The 21,752-nt window shown below is 48.6% G+C and overlaps 1 protein-coding gene across 1 annotated transcript in view; it reads right to left on the reverse strand.

The window, feature by feature from the left end:
* Positions 1 to 21,752, reverse strand: part of PITRM1 (pitrilysin metallopeptidase 1) — a 354,406-nt gene that overhangs the window by 15,121 nt on the left and 317,533 nt on the right. The window contains exon 26 of the mRNA XM_086941520.1: positions 20,181 to 20,283. Within this exon, the coding sequence (XP_086797646.1) occupies positions 20,181 to 20,283 (103 nt within the window). The remainder of the gene's footprint in view (positions 1 to 20,180; positions 20,284 to 21,752) is intronic.

The raw sequence follows: 21,752 nt of genomic DNA on the forward strand, positions 1-21,752 counted from the left end.
CAGGAAGCCATTAGCCCCAGCAGCCGCAGCGTCAACCTGACCGAAACCCGGGATAAAGGCTGGAAGATGGGAATCAAAGCCTGAATATCCTGGACTCGCCGTTCCGGAGGATAAACCCGAAACTGCGCCGAGTTGAGAACCGCTCCGATGAAAAGGAGCTTTTGAGAGGGACACAGGTGTGATTTCGGCACATTGATGGAAAACCCCAGCTCGTGCAGGAGGTCTGCCATCATCTGAAGGTGGTGGACGACTGTCTGGGGCGAGCCCGCCTTCAACAACCAGTCGTCTAGGTAGGGGAAGACTGAAACCCCTAACCTGCGCAGATGGGCTGCGACCACCGCCATCACCTTTGTGAACACCCGTGGGGCGCTTGTAAGGCCGAAGGGGAGCACGATAAACTGAAAATGCTCCTGGCCTACCGTGAACCGTAGGTAACGCTGGTGGGCCGGCAGGACGGGGATGTGAAAATAAGCATCCTGCAAGTCCAACGCTACCATCCAGTCTTGCGGGTCTAGAGCAGCCAAGACCTGAGCCAATGTCAACATCTTGAACTTCTCCTTCCGGAGGAAGCCGTTGACGTTCCTTAGATCCAAGATAGGACGTAGGCCCCCTTTGTCCTTCTTGGGTACCAGAAAGTAGTGGGAATAGCAACCACGTCCTACTTCTGGCCCAGGAACGCGCTCGATGGCCCCCTGGGCCAAGAGGGCCGTAACTTCCTCCTTCAGAAGTGCCAAGTGGTCCCCCGACACACGGTGGTTCTGCGGTGGCATGGCTGGAGGAGTGGTCTCGAAGGGGAGGGAGTAATCCCTTCGGACGATCTGCAGCACCCACCTGTCCGATGTTATCGTGCGCCAGTGGGAGTGGTGATGGCGAACCCTGCCCCCCACCGGCGTCACATGGGCCTGAAAGCAGGGACTAGGAGGATTTAGCGGCGGATGCTGCGGGGGGAGGTGTGGCCTGACCCCGCTGTTGTCCCCGACCGCCACCACGGCGGTTTCCACGGCCGCCACCGCGTTGATAAGTTTGTTGCGGCGCGTGGCTGGCAGCACGTGTGGGACCGCCCCTTCCTTGGCCACGAAAGGAGCGAAACGAACCAGTTTGCTGGCGCTGGGTCGAGAGACCCAAGGACTTGGCCGTGACCCTGGAGTCCTTGAAGCGCTCCAGCGCGTGGTCCGCTTTGTCGCCAAACAGGCGACTGCCATCAAACGGCATGTCCATCAAAGCATTCTGGACATCTGCCGAGAAGTTGGCGGATCTCAGCCAGGCGTGGCGACGAATGGCCACCGTCGTGGACATCGTTCTGCCCAGTGAGTCGGTCGTATCAAGACCACACCAGATGGAGTATTTCGCTGCGTCTCGGCCTTCAATCATAGCCTTGCCGAGCTTAGCCCGTACCTCCGGCGGGCATTCAGGCAGCAGGTCCGCGACCGTATCCCACAGAGGGTGGGTGTAGCGGCCTAAGAGGCATGCAGTGTTGCAGGACCGCAGTCTCAGACTCAGGGACGAGAAGACCTTTTTCCCATACTGGTCGTACCTCTTAGATTCCCGGTCGGGCGGGGCCGACGGGAATGCGGTCTGGGAAGTTGAGGCCTAGATCACCAGACTATCAGGGGTGGGATGGGTGGACAGGAACTTGGGGTCATCCGAACACGGACGGTGGCGTCTGGCCACGTTCCTATCAACAGGCGAACCTGAAGCGGGCCTGGACCACGTGTCCAAAAGAACGTCAGATAGGGCCTCGTTGAACAGCAGCAGTGGCTCCTGTGGGCATGACTGCGGTTTGAGGACCTCGGTGAGGATGTTAGTCCTCACGGCCGCGACGGGGAGCTCAAGGTTTAAAGCCTTGGCAGTCCTCATCAATACCACTGAATAAGCAGCCCCCTCCTCTGTAGCCACGGTAGGAGGCGAGACAAAGCCAGGGTTAGGGGAGTCATCTAGACCACTGGCGTCACCCAAGTCACCTGTCCAGTCCACATTGTACTGACACTCACGTGTCAGAGGGTCCTCATACCCCTCCCACTCCTCTCCTTAATCTACCTCCTCATCATATTCGGGATCAACCAGGTAGACCGGCTCCTCGGGGTTCACAGACCCCATCGGCGTCGGACTCTGCGTTGGGCGACGCCGGTTCGGCTCCGGGACCGGAATCAGAGGGAATGGGGTCTGGGTCGGCGCACCGGCGTCGTGCTGGGTCGGCGTTGGGGGTAGCCCCGATGGAAGCGGCACCGGAGAGGTCGGTTGGCCAGCCGGCGTCGATCCTGAAGGCCCCTGCGGCGCCGGGACCGGAGCAGTCGGCGACGCCGGGGCCGGAGCACCCGACGGCGCCGGAGCCGGAGCACCCGACCCGCTTGGGCCTCCGGACGGGGCCATAGGGCCTGATGGCCCCGTCGGAGGAGCCAGTTTCCTCATGGCCATGAGGAACTCTTCTATCTCCTCGGGCGTCGCACCTTGCCCAGGGACCGTAGGGTATGGAGCAGGCCGTGCCGGCGGCTCATGTGGAGCTGCGGAGGTACGGAGGTGGGGCCACCCGAACCCCCGGCCGCATCGGGTGAGTGTCGGGGGAGTCGGGGGTACGATGACGACGCCCCGACTTCTTGTGTTTCCTACCTGAGGAGCCAGATGAATGGTGACGACTTCCGGAGCATTCATGGCGGCTCCGCGACCGCTCCCTCGACCTCCGGCCGGACCGGGACCGCTCTCGACGGGGGGCCGACACCCGCAGCTTGAGTAGCTTGCGGGAGCGCTCCCGCCTAGCTTTACTCGTCAAGACCCGGCAATCGACACAGGAGTCCACGTCGTGGTCGGGGCCCAGGCACCGGAGGCAGAGTCGGTGATGGTCCGTGACCGACATCGTGTGGTCGCAGTCATCACAGTTCTTAAAACCGGGCATCCTACCGGCACCGTAAGAAGATAAAGATCAAAAAAACTTTGGTCAAAGAACGGAGTACTGCTCTTCGGATCTGCGCTAACTGGCGCCGAAAAAAGAAGAACTGACGTCAGCACGCGGAGGTGGCGTCTGTATACTCCAGCGACGTCATCACGGCGCACGACGCCAACGACGGACGCGGAGCCGCAGGGGACGCCTGCAGACGACGCCTACCGACGCGCAGGGGTACTGCTACGCAAAAGTTTCCGGATCCAGACTGACGCCTGGGGATATTCTAAGGTAAGGAATCTAATACTAACCTGTTTCTTTCAGATACGTATACCCAAAAGTGTCTGATGTAGGGGTGACTTCAAAGGAACTCTCTGTAGTGCAGAAGAATCCCTTTCACCCTAGTCTTGTCTGCCAGTGAGGGAGTCTGAGTGAGTGTGTATGAGCGAGTGTGAGAGTGTGCTGGAGGGGCAATCAGCCCTTTGGGTGAGGCCAGGACACAGTCTATTTAGCTGCAAGTGTGAACCCCCGCTCTTCCTTCCTGCCCAATAAGGCTATCAGAATGCAGAGGAGTCCTCGGTCACACCCAGCCCTCCCTGTGTTTGCAGCTGTCTAGAGGGAATGCACGAAGTGTAGTTGTCACCCGGCCCAGAAGGGCATTGGAGACAGGCTGCAGGCACGCAGAGCAAATTTAAGAGCAGAGAAAAGTCCACTTTATAAAAGTTGATCTAAGAGGGGGGTTCAACCCGAGGAATCCACATGGGACCTGGGTACTATATGGTGTAGGAAAGAAGGGTCCCAGTAGAGCTGTTAAACATTTGCTTGCATTTATTATAGAAAACTCAAATGTAATGACATACAGTGTCAATTAATCACAATGCATGATCCATATCATTTGGTCAAATAAAAGTGCCCCAAGAAAGGAAAGGGGAGGGGGATAGCGTGATGCTGTGCAGGAAACAGGACAGTGAGGGAGTAAAGTTCGTGACAACTTATATATTGCAATATTAATTTTGAATGCAATACAGTTTTAAGGCTTCAGATCCCTGAGCCAAAGAAGTTGGGGGATTATAACATATCCCAAAAGTTTAGACTATTTCTGTTGACACCGAAAAGTTCAAAATTATAGGGGAGTGTCAACCGAACAGAACATAAAAAGTAGCCGTCGACGTTTCGACCCCACGCTACACCTGTAGGCGTTTGTCTAGCCTTACATCGGGGTCTTCATCAGGACAGGGTAGTCAACAAAGGAGCACTACAGTATCTAGAAATATAAAACAATAAGGTGTAAAAAGCCGACTATCAATGTCGAAGTTACCGGAGTGAGCGGCAAACACATTAGTCACACAGTTACCATGGGTATTTGTGGGCAAACAATTGCAGATATTGTGAACAATGTTTTAAGAAATAACACACATGCGAAAAGAATCACAACCTAAGGTATACATTTCTGTGCAATTCAGTAAAACCCGTGAAGGGCAACATGTTAATTTAAATATTATCTGGCGTATACAGGATAACACACAGAAACACAACATCCTGACTCGACCAGGGGAGACCAATTAATCCCATACTAAATAATGACCTCTAAAGATCATATCGCCCATACTCTTTGGGGTACCATGTCAGAGGTAACGTATGGACCATGTAAAATCAGGCCCCGACTGTAAGAGGGGAAAGGGGGAAATGGGGTTGCTACCACGATTTACGTAGACCACACCGAGACATACCTGCTCAGTCCGAGCAATTAACAAGATTATATTCTCATTTGTCATCAGGTGATTAGGCTGAATCTATGGACAAGATGACGAGTATTAGTGGACTGGGTCACATTACTCGAATGGAATCAGCATGTTTTGGGGATCGGGGCTTACCTCTATTATCACCCAAGGTTTGAAATGACGACGGTGCATCACTGAGGGTCACCTTCGATGTGCTGCGTCTCTAAGCAGAGAAACAGGGAAGGGAATTTTGAGACCAACTTAAAGGTATATTGGCAAATACCAATCCGAGAGAAATAAATCTCACCTTGTATCTCGATACACGGAGTTTAAGACAGCAACCTCTTGCAGTTTTTAACGAATGAACGTTGTTCGTTGAAGAGATACGGACCCGCGTTAGTCTATGGGCGAATAAGTGAGTTTTAGGGGTTGACCATCAAGGTATACATAAAGTCACATCATGTTACGGGGTCAATGCTCACCTAGATGGCCCACGAGGGTCGAGGTGTCCTTAACACAGTACTCGGCGGGGCGTCATAGTGATCGTTTCAAAGTTGCCGCATCTATGGGGCGGGGGAGAGGAGATAAGTTAAAAAGGCCCGTTGGCGTGGTTCGTGAATATTTAGGAGAGAGGGGGATATTCGTACCTCGATATCACGGTCACGGAGCTCACAGTCGCACCCTTCCGCGTTTGCTGAATACAGGCAAGTGGGCGTGGTCTGCGGGAAGGGTCTTTAAAGAAAAGGGAGGACATTGGCTCTGGAGCGTTGTTAGTAGCAACCCAAAGCGTAGTTTGTGGAAATAGAAGAAGGACACTAAGTCAGGAACGTTATGAATGCCAGCCTAACGTTGTGAATGGCAACCGAAAACTTGACATAGTTCAGTACATTTTAAAACGCCCGTATGGGGTGACGGCCGCAGCCGCGATGTTTCAAAATGCTTAACGAGTGGCCGAGATGGATTGTGGAATGAATGAAAGGGTCACATTATTACAAGGGATCGTAGTACCGTAAAGATATTTTTGCTAAATAGCATCGATATAATTGTGAGATTTTGCTGGTAATAGAATGGGGGTACCTCTCAACTCCGTAGGTAAAGGTCGCTTGCCATATTGAATTGTGGCCAATTCTACATTCCTTACCGGGTCATTGAATACATCCTCAAGTATCATTACACCAATCTGAGTTCATTGGATTACAAGTACCATATTCGCGAAGAGATGCACCTCTCAGGCACGAGGGTGAAGATCTCTTACTGTATATATAGCACAGGATACCATGTGGTTCAGCACTATTTATAGCGGATGAAGATCTCTACTATGTTAGGTTATAAAGCAGTGAGATACCATACTCATTCCTGTGTAATCAATATGTGTTAGAGGTTCAATGGAGTTACAAAATACACACTCATGTAGAGATGCACCTCTCAGGCAGGAGGGTGAAGATCTCTTACTATATGTCTCGCCAAAAATTTCATTATGTGCAACATTGTCTGATTTATTCAGAAGACATATTCCTAGCAACTATACACAGAGGTTACATGGTTCAATAGATACCTCTTTAAGACCTCTCTCACAGGAGGGTCAAATAAGGGGGGACAATCTCTGTAATAGTACATGAGTATACCACGTGTCTAATATGTGAATAACAGACCTGGTCAGGTAACAAACCTATTCATACATTAGCGGCCAAAACTAGCTAATTGGGCATGGCTACTTTCTGACTCATTTAGGCCATTTCTAATCGTGTCCAAGATGGTCATCCATTTGGATTCTCGCAGAGTTAGGATTCGGTCTGGTCTGTTATTCACATATTAGACACGTGGTATACTCATGTACTATTACAGAGATTGTCCCCCCTTATTTGACCCTCCTGTGAGAGAGGTCTTAAAGAGGTATCTATTGAACCATGTAACCTCTGTGTATAGTTGCTAGGAATATGTCTTCTGAATAAATCAGACAATGTTGCACATAATGAAATTTTTGGCGAGACATATAGTAAGAGATCTTCACCCTCCTGCCTGAGAGGTGCATCTCTACATGAGTGTGTATTTTGTAACTCCATTGAACCTCTAACACATATTGATTACACAGGAATGAGTATGGTATCTCACTGCTTTATAACCTAACATAGTAGAGATCTTCATCCGCTATAAATAGTGCTGAACCACATGGTATCCTGTGCTATATATACAGTAAGAGATCTTCACCCTCGTGCCTGAGAGGTGCATCTCTTCGCGAATATGGTACTTGTCATCCAATGAACTCAGATTGGTGTAATGATACTTGAGGATGTATTCAATGACCCGGTAAAGAATGCAGAATTGGCCACAATTCAATATGGCAAGCGACCTTTACCTACGGAGTTGAGCGGTACCCCCATTCTATTACCAGCAAAATCTCACAATTATATCGATGCTATTTAGCAAAAATATCTTTACGGTACTACGATCCCTTGTAATAATGTGACCCTTTCATTCATTCCACAATCCATCTCGGCCACTCATTAAGCATTTTGAAACATCGCGGCTGCGGCCGTCACCCCATACGGGCGTTTTAAAATGTACTGAACTATGTCAAGTTTTCGGTTGCCATTAACAACGTTAGGCTGGCATTCATAACGTTCCTGACTTAGTGTCCTTCTTCTATCTCCACAAACTACGCTTTGGGTTGCTACTAACAACGCTCCAGAGCCAATGTCCTCCCTTTTCTTTAAAGACCCTTCCCGCAGACCACGCCCACTTGCCTGTATTCAGCAAACGCGGAAGGGTGCGACTGTGAGCTCCGTGACCGTGATATCGAGGTACGAATATCCCCCTCTCTCCTAAATATTCACGAACCACGCCAACGGGCCTTTTTAACTTATCTCCTCTCCCCCGCCCCATAGATGCGGCAACTTTGAAACGATCACTATGACGCCCCGCCGTGTACTGTGTTAAGGACACCTCGACCCTCGTGGGCCATCTAGGTGAGCATTGACCCCGTAACATGATGTGACTTTATGTATACCTTGATGGTCAACCCCTAAAACTCACTTATTCGCCCATAGACTAACGCGGGTCCGTATCTCTACAACGAACAACGTTCATTCGTTAAAAACTGCAAGAGGTTGCTGTCTTAAACTCTGTGTATCGAGATACAAGGTGAGATTTATTTCTCTCGGATTGGTATTTGCCAATATACCTTTAAGTTGGTCTCAAAATTCCCTTCCCTGTTTCTCTGCTTAGAGACGCAGCACATCGAAGGTGACCCTCAGTGACGCACCGTCGTCATTTCAAACCTTGGGTGATAATAGAGGTAAGCCCCGATCCCCAAAACATGCTGATTCCATTCGAGTAATGTGACCCAGTCCACTAATACTCGTCATCTTGTCCATAGATTCAGCCTAATCACCCGATGACAAATGAGAATATAATCTTGCTAATTGCTCGGACTGAGCAGGTATGTCTCGGTGTGGTCTACGTAAATCGTGGTAGCAACCCCATTTCCCCCTTTCCCCTCTTACAGTCGGGGCCTGATTTTACATGGTCCATACGTTACCTCTGACATGGTACCCCAAAGAGTATGGGCGATATGATCTTTAGAGGTCATTATTTAGTATGGGATTAATTGGTCTCCCCTGGTCAAGTCAGGATGTTGTGTTTCTGTGTGTTATCCTGTATACGCCAGATAATATTTAAATTAACATGTTACCCTTCACGGGTTTTACTGAATTGCACAGAAATGTATACCTTAGGTTGTGATTCTTTTCGCATGTGTGTTATTTCTTAAAACATTGTTCACAATATCTGCAATTGTTTGCCCACAAATACCCATGGTAACTGTGTGACTAATGTGTTTGCCGCTCACTCCGGTAACTTCGACATTGATAGTCGGCTTTTTACACCTTATTGTTTTATATTTCTAGATACTGTAGTGCTCCTTTGTTGACTACCCTGTCCTGATGAAGACCCCGATGTAAGGCTAGACAAACGCCTACAGGTGTAGCGTGGGGTCGAAACGTCGACGGCTACTTTTTATGTTCTGTTCGGTTGACACTCCCCTATAATTTTGAACTTTTCGGTGTCAACAGAAATAGTCTAAACTTTTGGGATATGTTATAATCCCCCAACTTCTTTGGCTCAGGGATCTGAAGCCTTAAAACTGTATTGCATTCAAAATTAATATTGCAATATATAAGTTGTCACGAACTTTACTCCCTCACTGTCCTGTTTCCTGCACAGCATCACGCTATCCCCCTCCCCTTTCCTTTCTTGGGGCACTTTTATTTGACCAAATGATATGGATCATACATTGTGATTAATTGACACTGTATGTCATTACATTTGAGTTTTCTATAATAAATGCAAGCAAATGTTTAACAGCTCTACTGGGACCCTTCTTTCCTACACCACTTTATAAAAGTGGCATTTCTAAAATAGTAATGTCAAATCAAAATTTTACACTGAAGAGGATTTATCATTACCAGTCCAAAGGTATGAAACAGGATGTAGCTATTCTTTTCTAATGAGTAATTACAAGTTAAAAGTGTTTAAAGGAATTCTCAATGCTCGCCTACAAGAGGAGTATGCCTCACAGTACTGAAAAACAAATTTAGCTCTTTGTCACTATCAGGACATGCAAGTCTTAAAAGTATATGTCCTACCTTTTAGATACACAGCACTCTGCTCATAGAACTACCTAGGGCCTACCTTAGGGGTGAACAATGTGTATTAAAAGACGAGTTTAAGGCTTGGCAAGTGGTTTTAAGTGCCAAGTCAAAAGGCAGTAAACTGCACACACAAGCCTTGCAATGGCAGACCTGAGACAGGTTTGAAAGGCTACCTGTGTGGGTGGTACAATCTGTGCTGCAGGCCCACTAGTAGCATTTAGGTTACAGGTCTTGGGTATATGGTATACCACTTTATAAAAACTAAATATGCCAATCAGGTATACACCAATGTCACTATGTTTAGGGGAGAAGCCCATGCACTTTAGAACTGGTTGGCAGGGGAAAAGTGTTCAGGGTCCTAAGGCCAACAAAAAGAATTAATCAAAAAGAGGAGGAAGGCAAAATGTTTGGGGTAACCTTGCAAAATGCAAATGCTATTTACCAGTATGCATCTGTTCTTGGCATGTAGGGCTGCTGACATTCATTTCTGTGCATAGATCGCCGCCTAGTGTTGGGTCCGGATGATTGCACATTGTTGTCCTGGAAGAGTCTTCGAAGTATCACGAGATAGGTGGCTCCTCCCCTGGACAACAGTGCGCATGGGCATCGCCTCCATCCCCAGATTGTTTTTAGCCATTGGCAGAGATGGAGTGAAGTATGTGAGTGATGCCCATGCTAAGAGCATATAAATATATGTAAATGAATACTGCAGCTGCTACAGGCGCCGGGGAGGAGGGCGGGCGATATGAATGTCAGCAGCCCTACATACCAAGAACAGATGCATACTGGTAAGTAGCATTTGCAGTTCGAGGCATGTGGGCTGCTGAATTCATATCTGTGCATAGAATACATAGCAGTCCCTCCATTAGCGGCGGCCGCCCGTGCCAGCTGCAGCAGTTTGAAAAAGTGTTTTGAGAACAGCCTGACCAACAGCTGCCTGCTGTTTAGAGTGCACGTCTACACAGTAATGTTTAGTGAAAGTATGTGTGGTAGACCATGTGGCTGCTCTACAAATATCTTCTAAGGGAATGTTACCTAGGAAAGCCATAGAGGCCCCCAACTTTCTGGTGGAGTGGGCTCTTGGTGGAATTGTGAGAGTGTGTTTAGCTTTAGCGTAACAGATCTGAATGCATTTCACGATCCACCTAGCGATCCCAGCTTTGGAGATAGCGTTTCCCTTGTGGTGTGAGGCAAATGCAACAAAAAGTTGCTTGGTCTTACGAAAATCCTTTGTCCTGTCAACGTAGTACATCAAGGCTCTTTTAACATCAAGGGTGTGGAGCATCCGCTCCGCCAGTGACTCTGGGTTCTGAAAAAACACTGGTAACTCAATTGTTTGGTTTATGTGGAATTGAGATACAACCTTGGGTAAGAATTTAGGGTTGGTGCGGAGCACCACCCTGTTAGCGTGTACTTGGAAGAAAGGTTCTTGGATGGTTAGCGCCTGCAACTCGCTGACCCTCCGTAGCGATGTAATTGCTACTAAGAAAGCAACCTTCCAAGTCAGAAACTGAAGCTCACAAGAGTGCAGTGGCTCAAAGGGAGGACCCATCAGCCTTGTAAGAACCACATTGAGGTTCCATTCCGGAGCTGGTGGTGTCCATGGTGGAATGACTCTTTTGAGTCCTTCCAGAAAAGCCTTGATAGCAGGGACCTTAAAAAGTGATAGGTGTTGCCTATTCTGAAGGTATGCTGCCATCGCAGACAAATGAATGCGGATGGAAGAGTACGCCAAATTGCATTGGTACAGGTGGAACAGGTAGCAAATGATGTTCTGAATGGAAGCGTCCAGTGGGTCAATATCGTGGTTTACACAGTACATGACGAACCGCTTCCATTTAGCCGCGTAACAAGCTCGAGTAGTGGGCTTTCTTGCCTCCCGAATGATGTCCATGCAATCGGGGGGAAGATTGAGGTAGCCAAACTCTAGGACTTCAGGAGCCAGATCGTCAGGTTGAGCTGTTGCGGATCTGGGTGCTGAGTGTCGCCATGGTTCTGCGTCAGAAGGCTGGGGGTGAGATGAAGCCTTTGTTGCAGTACCACGGAGAGTTCCAGAAACGTGGTGTACCATGGTTGGCGAGCCCACGTTGGAGCAACCAGGATGAGAGTCATCGAGTGCTGCCTGAGTTTGCGTGCCACCAGCGGTATCAGAGGTGCTGGGGGAAAAGCGTACGCAAATCTGCCTGACCAGTTCATCCACATCGCATTGCCCTGCGATTGCGGGTGTGGGAACCTGGCGGCGAAGCTTTGGCAGTTTGCGTTCTCCTTTGTGGCGAACAGGTCTATCTCTGGATGACCCCACTTTTGGAAGTACGGTTGGAGTACTGATGAATGTATCTCCCACTCGTGCATTTGGTGGCTGTGCCTGCTGAGCAGGTCCGCCATCTGGTTGTCTTTGCCCGGGAGATGCTCTGCCATGAGGAAGATGTTCCTCTGAATGGCCCACTTCCACATGCTCTGAGCCAGATGAGACAGCTGCGGAGAGTGTGTTCCTCCCTGCTTCTGAATGTAGTACATGGCCGTCATGTTGTCCGTCCGGATCAACACGACCTTGTTGCACAGATGTACTTTGAATGCCTTCAAGGCCATGAAGATTGCCATCAGTTCCAAAACGTTGATGTGCATCTTCCTCTGCTGTAGTGTCCATAGTCCCTGCACCGTGTAATGGAGTACATGCGCTCCCCATCCCTGGAGAGAAGCGTCCGTTGTCAGGATAATCTGTGGCACAGGCTCCTGGAACGGTCGGCCCTTGCAAAGGTTTTGTGGATTCCACCAATGCAGAGAGTTGTACGCCCGACCGCTCACCAACACTAGGTCTGTCAGTTGCCCATGAGCCTGAGTCCACTGACGTGCCAGGCACTCCTGAAGCGGACGCATATGTAGTCTCGCGTGCGGGACGATGGAGATGCAGGAGGCCATCATGCCTATCAACTGCATGAACACCTTCGCTGGAAGCGAGTGCTGAGGTCTGAATCGTTGGATCAGCGTTTGGATACTGGCGATTCTCACTGAGTTTGGCTGCGCAGTGGCTGCCAGTGTGTTTATTGTCGCGCCCAGATACTGCCGTACATGGGCGGGTTGGAGATGGGATTTTGGATAGTTCCGCGAGAATCCCAGATCGTGCAGGAGATGAATGGTGCGGGACACGTGGTCGGCGCACTGCTGCTCTGTTTTTGCCTGAATGAGCCAGTCGTCCAGATAAGGATAGACGTGGACGTTCTGGCGTCGTAGATGCGCCGCCACAGTCGCCAGGCACTTTGTAAAGACTCTTGGCGCTGTGGTGACCCCGAACGGCAGAACCCTGAACTGGTAGTGCTTGTCTTGGATCGTGAATCTGAGATACTTCCTGTGGGAAGGATGCAGGGGGATATGAAAGTATGCATCTTTTAGATCCAACGTAGCCAGGAAGTCCCCCTGTTGAAGCAGAGGGAGTACCTGCTGTAACGTGAGCATATGGAAGTGCTCCGAGAGAATATACCAGTTGAGGGGCCTGAGGTCCAGGATGGGCCTGAGGGATCCGTCCTTTTTGGGGATTAGAAAATACAGGGAGTAAACCCCTGTTCCCCTTTCTTGCAGTGGAACGAGCTCTATTGCCCCTTTTTGCAGCATGACTTTGACCTCCTGCTGCAACAAGTGCAAGTGCTCGCCGGACATAGGACGGCTTCTTGGAGGTATGTTTGGTGGAGTGGAAGTAAGTTCCAGACAGTAACCGTACTGGATAAGAGATTTGACCCACCTGTCCGTGGTGATGGATTTCCACGCGGGCAGGAACTGCTGGAGTCTCCCCCCGACCGGTGTTGTGTGGTCGGGGGGCAGTGACAAGACGTCACTGCTTTTTGGCGGTGGTGGACCTGGAGCTGTTGTTTCCACGTCCCCTGCCCTTGACGTTGTTGCCTCTGTAGCCACCTCTACCCTTGTTGGTGTATGAGGCCTGGGTATTGCTCTTATAGTACTGTGTGGATTGCGATGCCTGACCCCTTGAGGTGCCTCTGGTATTGGAGCGGCGAAAAGAACCACCCCGAAACTGCTGAGATTGGAGGGCCCCCATAGACTTAGCAGTGTCTGTGTCTTTTTTCATTTTTTCAAGTGGCGCATCCACCTCGGGGCCAAACAGGTGGTCAGGATTAACTGTTTGGTTCAGTATGGTTGTTTGTATATCTGGTTTAAAGCCTGATATCCGAAGCCATGCATGTCTTCTTAGCAACACACTAGTGTTGATTGCCCTGGAGGCTGTATCAGCCACATCTAGCGCACATTTGATGGAAGCGTTAGTGATTAGCTTGCCCTCCTGAATTAACATCTCCCCAGCCTCCTTGTACTGGTCAGGTAAGTGCTGCAACAGTGTTTCTAGGGTGTCATAGTGAGCCCTATCGTAGCGTGCAAGTAGGGCCTGCGTGTTTGAAATGCGCCAAATGTTAGCTGCCTGCGCAGCAATCCTTTTCCCTGAGGCCTCAAATATTTTCGACTCTTTGTCTGGGGGAGGAGCGTCACCAGTGGTCTGTGAATTCGCCCTCTTCCGAGCGTTGGATACAACCAAAGAGTCCAGTGGCAAGTGTCCCTTGATATATGTTGGATCCGAGGGCGCTGCCTTATACTTTTTGTCAATTTGAGGATTGATGACACGTGCCCGAGTGGGCTCCTTGAAGACCTCTGGCGCGTGCTTTAGTACTTCTTTGAGCATTGGATATGTCTTGACTGACTTCTCGGCCACCGAGAAAATGTCGAACAAAAAAAATCCACATCCACAGGATCTGAGTGGAGCTCAACATCATGGTTAGCTGCGGCCCTCTCAAGCAAAGCGTTGAAGGCTGCAGAGTCCTCCGTTGGTGAGGTTTTTGCCGCGAAGAGCTGCGGTTCCTGACCAGACTGCGGGTCGTCTGGGTCCGCTCCGGCCGACCAAGGTTCATGTTCCTCCTCCGGATCCGAGTTGTACTCGACCTCCTCATCATCGTCACCCTCTCCCGCGTTGGAACGCATTGGAGAACGTTCTACGTGTTTGGGAGACGAAGGCTCCATAGGGGCTGAAGTGCCCGCCGAGCCCTTTTTGTTTTTGAGAGGAATTCGAAAATGTTCCAACACCGGCTCCGTGGTGATTTTCCGTTTGAGGAGAGACAATTTCCCAGTATTGGCGTCGATGATGACCTCTCGACGCTCTTCCTCCGCGAGTGGCTGGAGTCGAAGCTTCGACACCACCAATGACGCTTTGGACGTCGACATCCCCTTCGAGGGCACGTCCGCCCCCTGCTTCGGAGCGAAGGCTTTCGGCGTCGACTTTGGCGGCAGGGTGAAGCGGATAGGCGTCAGCACCTTTGCCGGCTTCGATGCGGTCTTCGGCTTCACGCCCTCCGGTTCGGGAACCACAGCGTCCTTCCGAATCCGTTGCAGGGACTCCACGACCTTTTTTGTCAAGGTTGGAGAGGGCTTGACCGTTTTGAACGATTTCCCCGAGTCGGGAGACGGGTCGGCTGGAGGCACCGTCTTCGGAGCCGACACCGTGCCATCCTTGGCCCCGACGGCCGGAGCCGGCGCAGCCAGAGCTTTGGAATCGCCTTGACGCTTTGGGGTCGGCCATCTAGGCGTGGCTCTTCAAGTCGGCCATTTTGAGTTTCTTAGATGTTGACGCCTCTAGAGCCTTCTGTTCCACCAGTGGAGCTTTCACATTCGGTTTCGAAACCGATGGTGTGGATCCCGATGGCTTCACTTTCGTGAATGTGAATGGTATCTATATCCCCATCTAGAAAGGTACTGGCTTTTTTCGCTTGTTCCCTGGGCACAGTTCGTTAGTCACCACTACAAGATTTTATGCAGTCAAAGTCGAGATCTGGACCAGGTGGCAGAGATTCCCTGACGCTGTGGACACTGGGGCTTCAGGTCACACTACAGCACCGGCGTGTGCCATTGGGTATGCTTCACCTGCAGAATACCCAGCAGCCTCTGTAAGTCTCACTGAAATTCAGGACAGAGGTTGCAACATCGGGAATAAAGCCTGAATGTCCTGGACTTTCCGCACCAGAGGGTATGCGCGGAACTGCAATCTTTCCAGAATAACTCAGATGAAAGGTCTTCGGCAAGTTGATAGTAAACCCAAACAAACTCAGGAGGTTTGCCATAGTCTGGAGGTGGGTGACAAAAGCCTTGGGCAAGCCCTCCTTCAGTAGACAGTTGTCGAGGTACGAGTAGACAGGGAATCTAGGACCATGAAGTTGAGCTGCAACCGCCGCCTCCACTTTTGTGATCACCTGGGGCACTGGTGAGGCCAAAAAGGAGCACAGTTAACTGAAAATGATGGTGGCCTACTGTGAACACCAGGTAATGCCTCTGCGCTTTTAGGATGAGAATGTGAAAATAAGCATCCTGTAAGTCAAACGCTACCATTCAGTTTCCAGGGTAGACCAGATCTTAGCCAACATCTTGAATTTTTCTTTCCTCAGGAAGGCATTAAGGGTGCGTAGATCTAATGTGGGGCTGAGGACTCCATCTTTTTTCGACACAAGAAAGTGCGGGAATAAGAACCACATCCTCTTGATTGCTCCTTTGGCCAACACAACCGGCACTTCCTGAGGGAGAGAGAAGAGATGGTCCTACATCAGCCATTTTGGAGATGTTGGCAAAGGCTTTCCCAAGAAGGAAAGGGAGTAGTCTCTCTGGACAATTTGAAGCATTGTGGCAGATGATGCTTGATTCAACAAAAGAATGGCTCTGCTACATGGAGGGCATGCTGAAAGGGCTTAGGGGCTGTGGCAGCTAGCGAGGACTGGACAACAAGCTGGCTTTGATTGACATGTCCTATGCAGGAGCTACTTCCAAAAGACTGGGATGCATGGTGATCTTGAGGGTATGACTAGCACTGTGGGAGCAGCTGCAAACACCTACCATAGCTATGGAAGAGGCGAAAGGTTTTGTGCGGCTGGCACAATGCCAGGGAAGAATCTAAAGATCTGTTGGTTGCCAAATTCCTTAAAGCTTTTGAAACACTGAATCAGCCCAGTCACCTAACAGAAAAGAGTCGAAGGGCACGTCCATCAAAGCAGAATGGAAAACCTTCAAAAAGCCAGTTGTGGTGGCATAGATGTGTCCAACCCACACAAGATTAAGAACTTTGTTGCGTCCTTTCCATCAATTATGGCTTGGTAAAGTATGGCTTGGGCATCTTCGGCTGATAGGCTGATCGCCAGAAACCGGTCCTAGGATGCTTGATTCCGGTCCAGGAAAGACATGGCTTGGCAGTTTGGGCTGAACTGTTCCCATGAGGCACAGGGTCAAGGCTGATTTGCATATGGCCATGTCTGAACTGGGGTGGTGTGGAGTGCAAAAAAAAAAACGATGGATTTAGGCCCAGATCTCTGTACTGGGGTGAATGTATAACATTGTTCTGCATTCTGTCCATCAATTGTTGTTTTTGCATTCGTCGGCCCGAGTGGAAAGGGTATGCTCAGACGTGAGTCCCGTGCTCTCCACACCACTGGAGTCAAGCTATCCTGGCTGAAGACAGCTGATAGCCAGAAACCGGTCCTAGGATGCTTGATTCCGGTCCAGGGAAGACATGGCTTGGAATTTCGGGCTGGACTGTTCCCATGAGGCACAGGGTCAAGGCTGATTTGCATATGGCCATGTCATACCTGGGGTGGTGTGGAGTGCAAAAAAACGATGGATTTAGGCCCAGATCTCTGTACTGGGGTGAATGTATGACATTGTTCTGCATTCTGTCCATCAATTGTTGTTTTTGCATTGGGCATCTTCAGAGAAAATGGGCAGCATAACTTGTGAGAACAAGGTCTCAAGTTATGGGAGTATCGGTTCAAGAGGCATGAATGTTCACCGACTGCAGTGCTCGGCTGGTTGAAGAGAAGATTCATTTTCGGAAGGTGTCCAGCTTCTTGGATTATCTGTCCAGAGGTTGGATAATGTTTGGCAGTCAAAGCCTGCACCACCAAGCCTTCAGGTGTTGGGGCTATGTATGAAGAAAGCTGGGTCCACATGATCGGGTGGTGGAGACGGTCAATCATCCTGTGTACTGGAACACCTGTGCAGGGCTAGGCCCAAGTCCCCAAGTGAGGGCTTCATTAAAGGGAAGCAGGGGCTCAGAAGCGATTAGCCATGGCTGAAAGCACCTCTTAACCTTGATGGAGGGAAGCTGCAGGTCGAGGATCTCTGCCTCCCTGCTCAAAACCACAGCGAAGGAAGTGCCTTTCTCCATTGCAAGTCCCGAAGACGAGACCAGGCCAGCATCTGGGGACATGTCCAGTCCGCTGGTATCTCCCAGCCCCTTGTGCTGATTCTCCTCTTGGCATGAATGGGCCATTTTCTCAGAAGGGTCAAAGAACTGGTAGGCGTCTAAACCAACCCCCCCCCCACCCCAAGGTGCAATTCCACACTAGGACAGTCAAAGGCCAGTGGCAGTGTGTCCGAGCAAGATGGTTGACATGTCTGTATGGTGCCGGAGTCAAGCAGTGACATCTAAGAGTCAGACAGGCGAATTAGGTCTGAGTCACTAGGTGGCACTGGTAATATAATTTGCGGCGTCAGGAAGACACTCTCTGGCACAGGCCACGGTCTGGATCCGGAGGCAGAGCCAAAAGACCCATCTGGTGTCAGGAGAAGGATCGCCAGCATAACTCCAACAGGGACACCTCTTGGCTCCTTGGGGCTCAAAGGTGCATCAAAGAGAGCCAGGCCCCAAAAATGGAGTGCATGGCCATATAATACTCCTTAAATTGGGCATGGGTCGCTCCTGCTCTGGAGAAGTTGGGGAGGCACAGAGTAGACCTAGCCTCTGGCTCCGCTGGAGTGGGGCATAGAAGCAGGAGATTAAGGGGAGAAAGGAAAGTATGCTTGAACAACTTCTTCTTGTGTTTCTTTCACTTTAGACTTCGAAAATAATGACTTGGTATTCAAAGATGATGAACTGCGAGACTAGGCCTCAGATCCTGCTTGGAATCCGTACAGAGAACAATGTGGCGCCTTCTTGTGCAGCGCCACACTGAGCTTAGTGGCTCTCTCCTGGATCGCCTTAGGGGGCATTGACCAACAGTCAGAGTGCAGGCCCTGGATTAGTAACCAGATCCCTGAAAACCACAGACAGACCAAGTGATGAACAGAAACAGACATCTGTCTGGGACATTCCCTACAAGGCTGTGGGTGTGTTAGAGGACATGTTCCTAAGCACAGTGGGAGTAAATTATTCAAAAAAAGTCAACAAAAAAATTCAAAAAGTGACTGAGGTAGCTCTCCGGATCCACGCGTTGGTATGGTAAAAAAGGAACGGATGTTAGCGCGCCACGGTAGCGCCTATACAGCACTACACACATCATTTGCGCCATTAACGGTAAAGACATGGAGCCAATCTACACCACCTACCAGCGCACAGACTTACTGCAAAATTTTCAGATCCAGTTGGACGCCTAGGGAATGTTCAAACGTGAGGAATGTGCGGTAAGAAGTCTATCAGAAAGTGTTGTTCACAGCTTGTTTCCACAAGGTGCAGGTGACCAATTTCACTTTCTTGCAAATAACACTAATATGCAATAAGAATTTTGTGGATACATTTTGTTCAGTGTTGCCTTTGTGCAGAGCAGTGTTTTATAGAAATACTCTTTGATCTTTTGAAAAATCAACACAAAAGAATAACACCTCTTAAGACAGACACTATTGCCCATTCATATAAAGGAGGCATTTAAACTATCAAGAAACCTTACTGAACTTTAACAATATTAAAAAAAAAAATAGCTGTTGAATATAGTTTCTGCAGTCTAATACATTACATGCCCCTACCACACAGTGCAGTTAAATGCTGTTAAATGCTGTGAGAGTCCCTCATGGAGAGAAAGGGTGGAGTGAAGCAAACTTCACACAGGCATCCACAGACAAGGAACCAACATTTCTGTATGATTTGGGCAAGACATGTATATATTCAAAGCTCTACACTTCTGCAGAAAGTTATTTTCTTCACTTTAGATTTCCCCATAGTAGGATTAATTTAGAATTGTCAATTTATTACTGTATGTTCTGGGGAACGAGAAAACACAGTAATGGCAGAGTTCTTTTAAAACACTATACAGTTTCCTAAAAGAGGGAAGGAGGCAAATAAAAGACATTGGGAGTTTAAATTTCAATATATAATTTAGCAGGTGAAAACTTCACATTGTAAGTATCCTTATTTGGTTTCACTTCTGAAAAAGTGAAGAATCAACACTGCAAGGTTGTCACCGACAATTCCTATTTGTGCAGTGCATGATAGAGAAATTCCACTAAAGTAATGATGGCATAACACTTATGAACATTCCAAGGAAGGACTGGCAAGCTATTTTTTAAGCTTTTTTGCATGAGTTTATCAGTAGTTTATTTCTAGGCCTTAATGACGAACTTGAGCCTAATTTGTGGACACTGACATTTTGTCATTAGTAAAATAGGTTTCCTCAATTTTGCAGATTTGCAATATGCAACAATGGGTTTTATCAAATTTTTTTTTTTTTTTAAACATGACATTTGAATATATTCAAATGTAAGATCCTGATCCTCCACCTCCTCCATCTCCTACTGCTCCTCCTCCTCTTCATGATCATCATCATACTCCTGAAACTCCTGATCACCCACCTCCTCCTCATCATCTTCCTCCACTTAATTCTGATCCTCCTCCCACCACTTCCATTAAGTGCTCTACATGCGACTAATATAACATTCAATCAAATCCTAGAAATCACTTACGAATTCAGCTAAAAGCTTTTCACCCTCAACTTTTTTCCCCAAATAGGCCTGGCGTTTCTTTCAGCAGCAGGCATATATTAGACGCTCCCAAGCTTTCTGGAACACCACATTCACAGCTAACTACATTACAGTGGGCAATTTAACAAAATTTACACCTATATGAATTTGAGAAATACTTCACAGTATTAAGACTAGGCGGTTATACAGATTATTTAGCGCAAAAGAACTCACTTATTAGCGACTTTAGCCACAGACTCATGGCTGACTTGAAAAACCTGTTCCCGGTGCTTCTGTCTCATTTCATCAGATATTCCATACAAAAACTGGTTGACGCCTAAAAAAAGAGCAGAGGCACAAGCTGATTACTAGCAGGAATAAAGGCCACAAAATGTAAACCATACATTCTATCAACTGACAGAATGTCATATTTAATGTAAGCAGTTAATATAATCTGCAGTTACAAAGTTTTAATACCCCATTCAAATTTTCCATGACACACTTTTTTTATTATATTCGAACATTTGTTTTATTTCCATTCTAGAGCTAACAATTATTTGAAATTCTCCAAGTTCATCACAAATCATCCTGGTCTGGGCCATCATATTGTCTGACAAGGTATGTTTAACAATAAAAACACTGAGTAATAAGAATAAAAATAAGCATTTGTAATGCAATAGGTCTCGCATTAGTAAAAGTTTGAGCTTTTGGCATTGCAAATAATAATGCAACACCAATAGCTCTAACTTTCAGTAATGCAAGACCTATTGCATTGCAAATGCTTGTTTTCAACCGGAATGTTAATTTCCTATTTAAAGAGTGGGTAGATAAATAGCGAGCAAGGGAGGGAACAAGATGATGGGAGAAAGTAGAAGAGGAATATAGGGAGAGGTAGAAGAAGAGATGTGGGATAGGAATAATGAAAGGGAGGAAAAGCCCAAGTAAACAGAACGCACCGATAGATAAAACCTAGGGTACATGCTCAGCTCATGCTATTTCCTGGTTGCTCTATCAATCCATCTTCCTGTGAGTGCTTTCGCTGGAGTGTGCGCTGGACTATTTCACATCTGAATAGTACACTCAGTCATCACACTATCACATTCAGTTTTTTATCCCCTATGTAAAATTAAAATTATCAAGTCTAATATTCCTCCTCCCTCCCCCTCTTTCACGGACCCACTACCAGTGCCTCCCCGGTCGACTCTCGACCATCTCCCTCCACTGAGTAAAGAAACCTTTCCGTCCCGTCTTTCCATGGTCAAGTCAGGCTCTCCTTCTGACATTTGCCCTGCACATATTCTAAAACAAATTTATTTGGCCTGCCCTGCCCCCGCTCACTTTTCTTAATAACTCCCTTGCCCAAGGTATTGCCCCTCATTTCCACAAAGCTGCGACTATTACCCCCATTTTGAAAAAGCCTGGTGCAGACCCATCCTCACTAGTTAATTATCGCCCTATTTCTTTGCTTCCGTTTTTGGGCAAATTGCTTGAACGCCATGTCACCAGTATACTTAGTGCCTTTGTGGAGGAGAATGGTTGTCTGGCTTCCCGCCAGGCCGGCTTCCGTCCGGCGCACTCCACGGAGTCGGTAGTCCTTTCGGTAATGGATAACCTCAGAGAAGGCATGGACACCAGCCAACCCCAGGCCTTGGTTCTTCTTGACTTATCCGCCGCCTTTGACACGGTGGACCATTCCATTCTTCTTTCCCGTGTCGGGCGGCTGGTATCAGGGGAACCGCTCTGGTTTGGTTGGCCTCTTTTCTGAGGGACCGTACCCAAGCCGTCCATCTGGCTAACTACTCGGCA

This window comes from Lissotriton vulgaris, chromosome 10, assembly GCF_964263255.1.
Source record: "Lissotriton vulgaris chromosome 10, aLisVul1.2, whole genome shotgun sequence".
In the NCBI taxonomy this organism is placed as follows: domain Eukaryota; kingdom Metazoa; phylum Chordata; class Amphibia; order Caudata; family Salamandridae; genus Lissotriton; species Lissotriton vulgaris.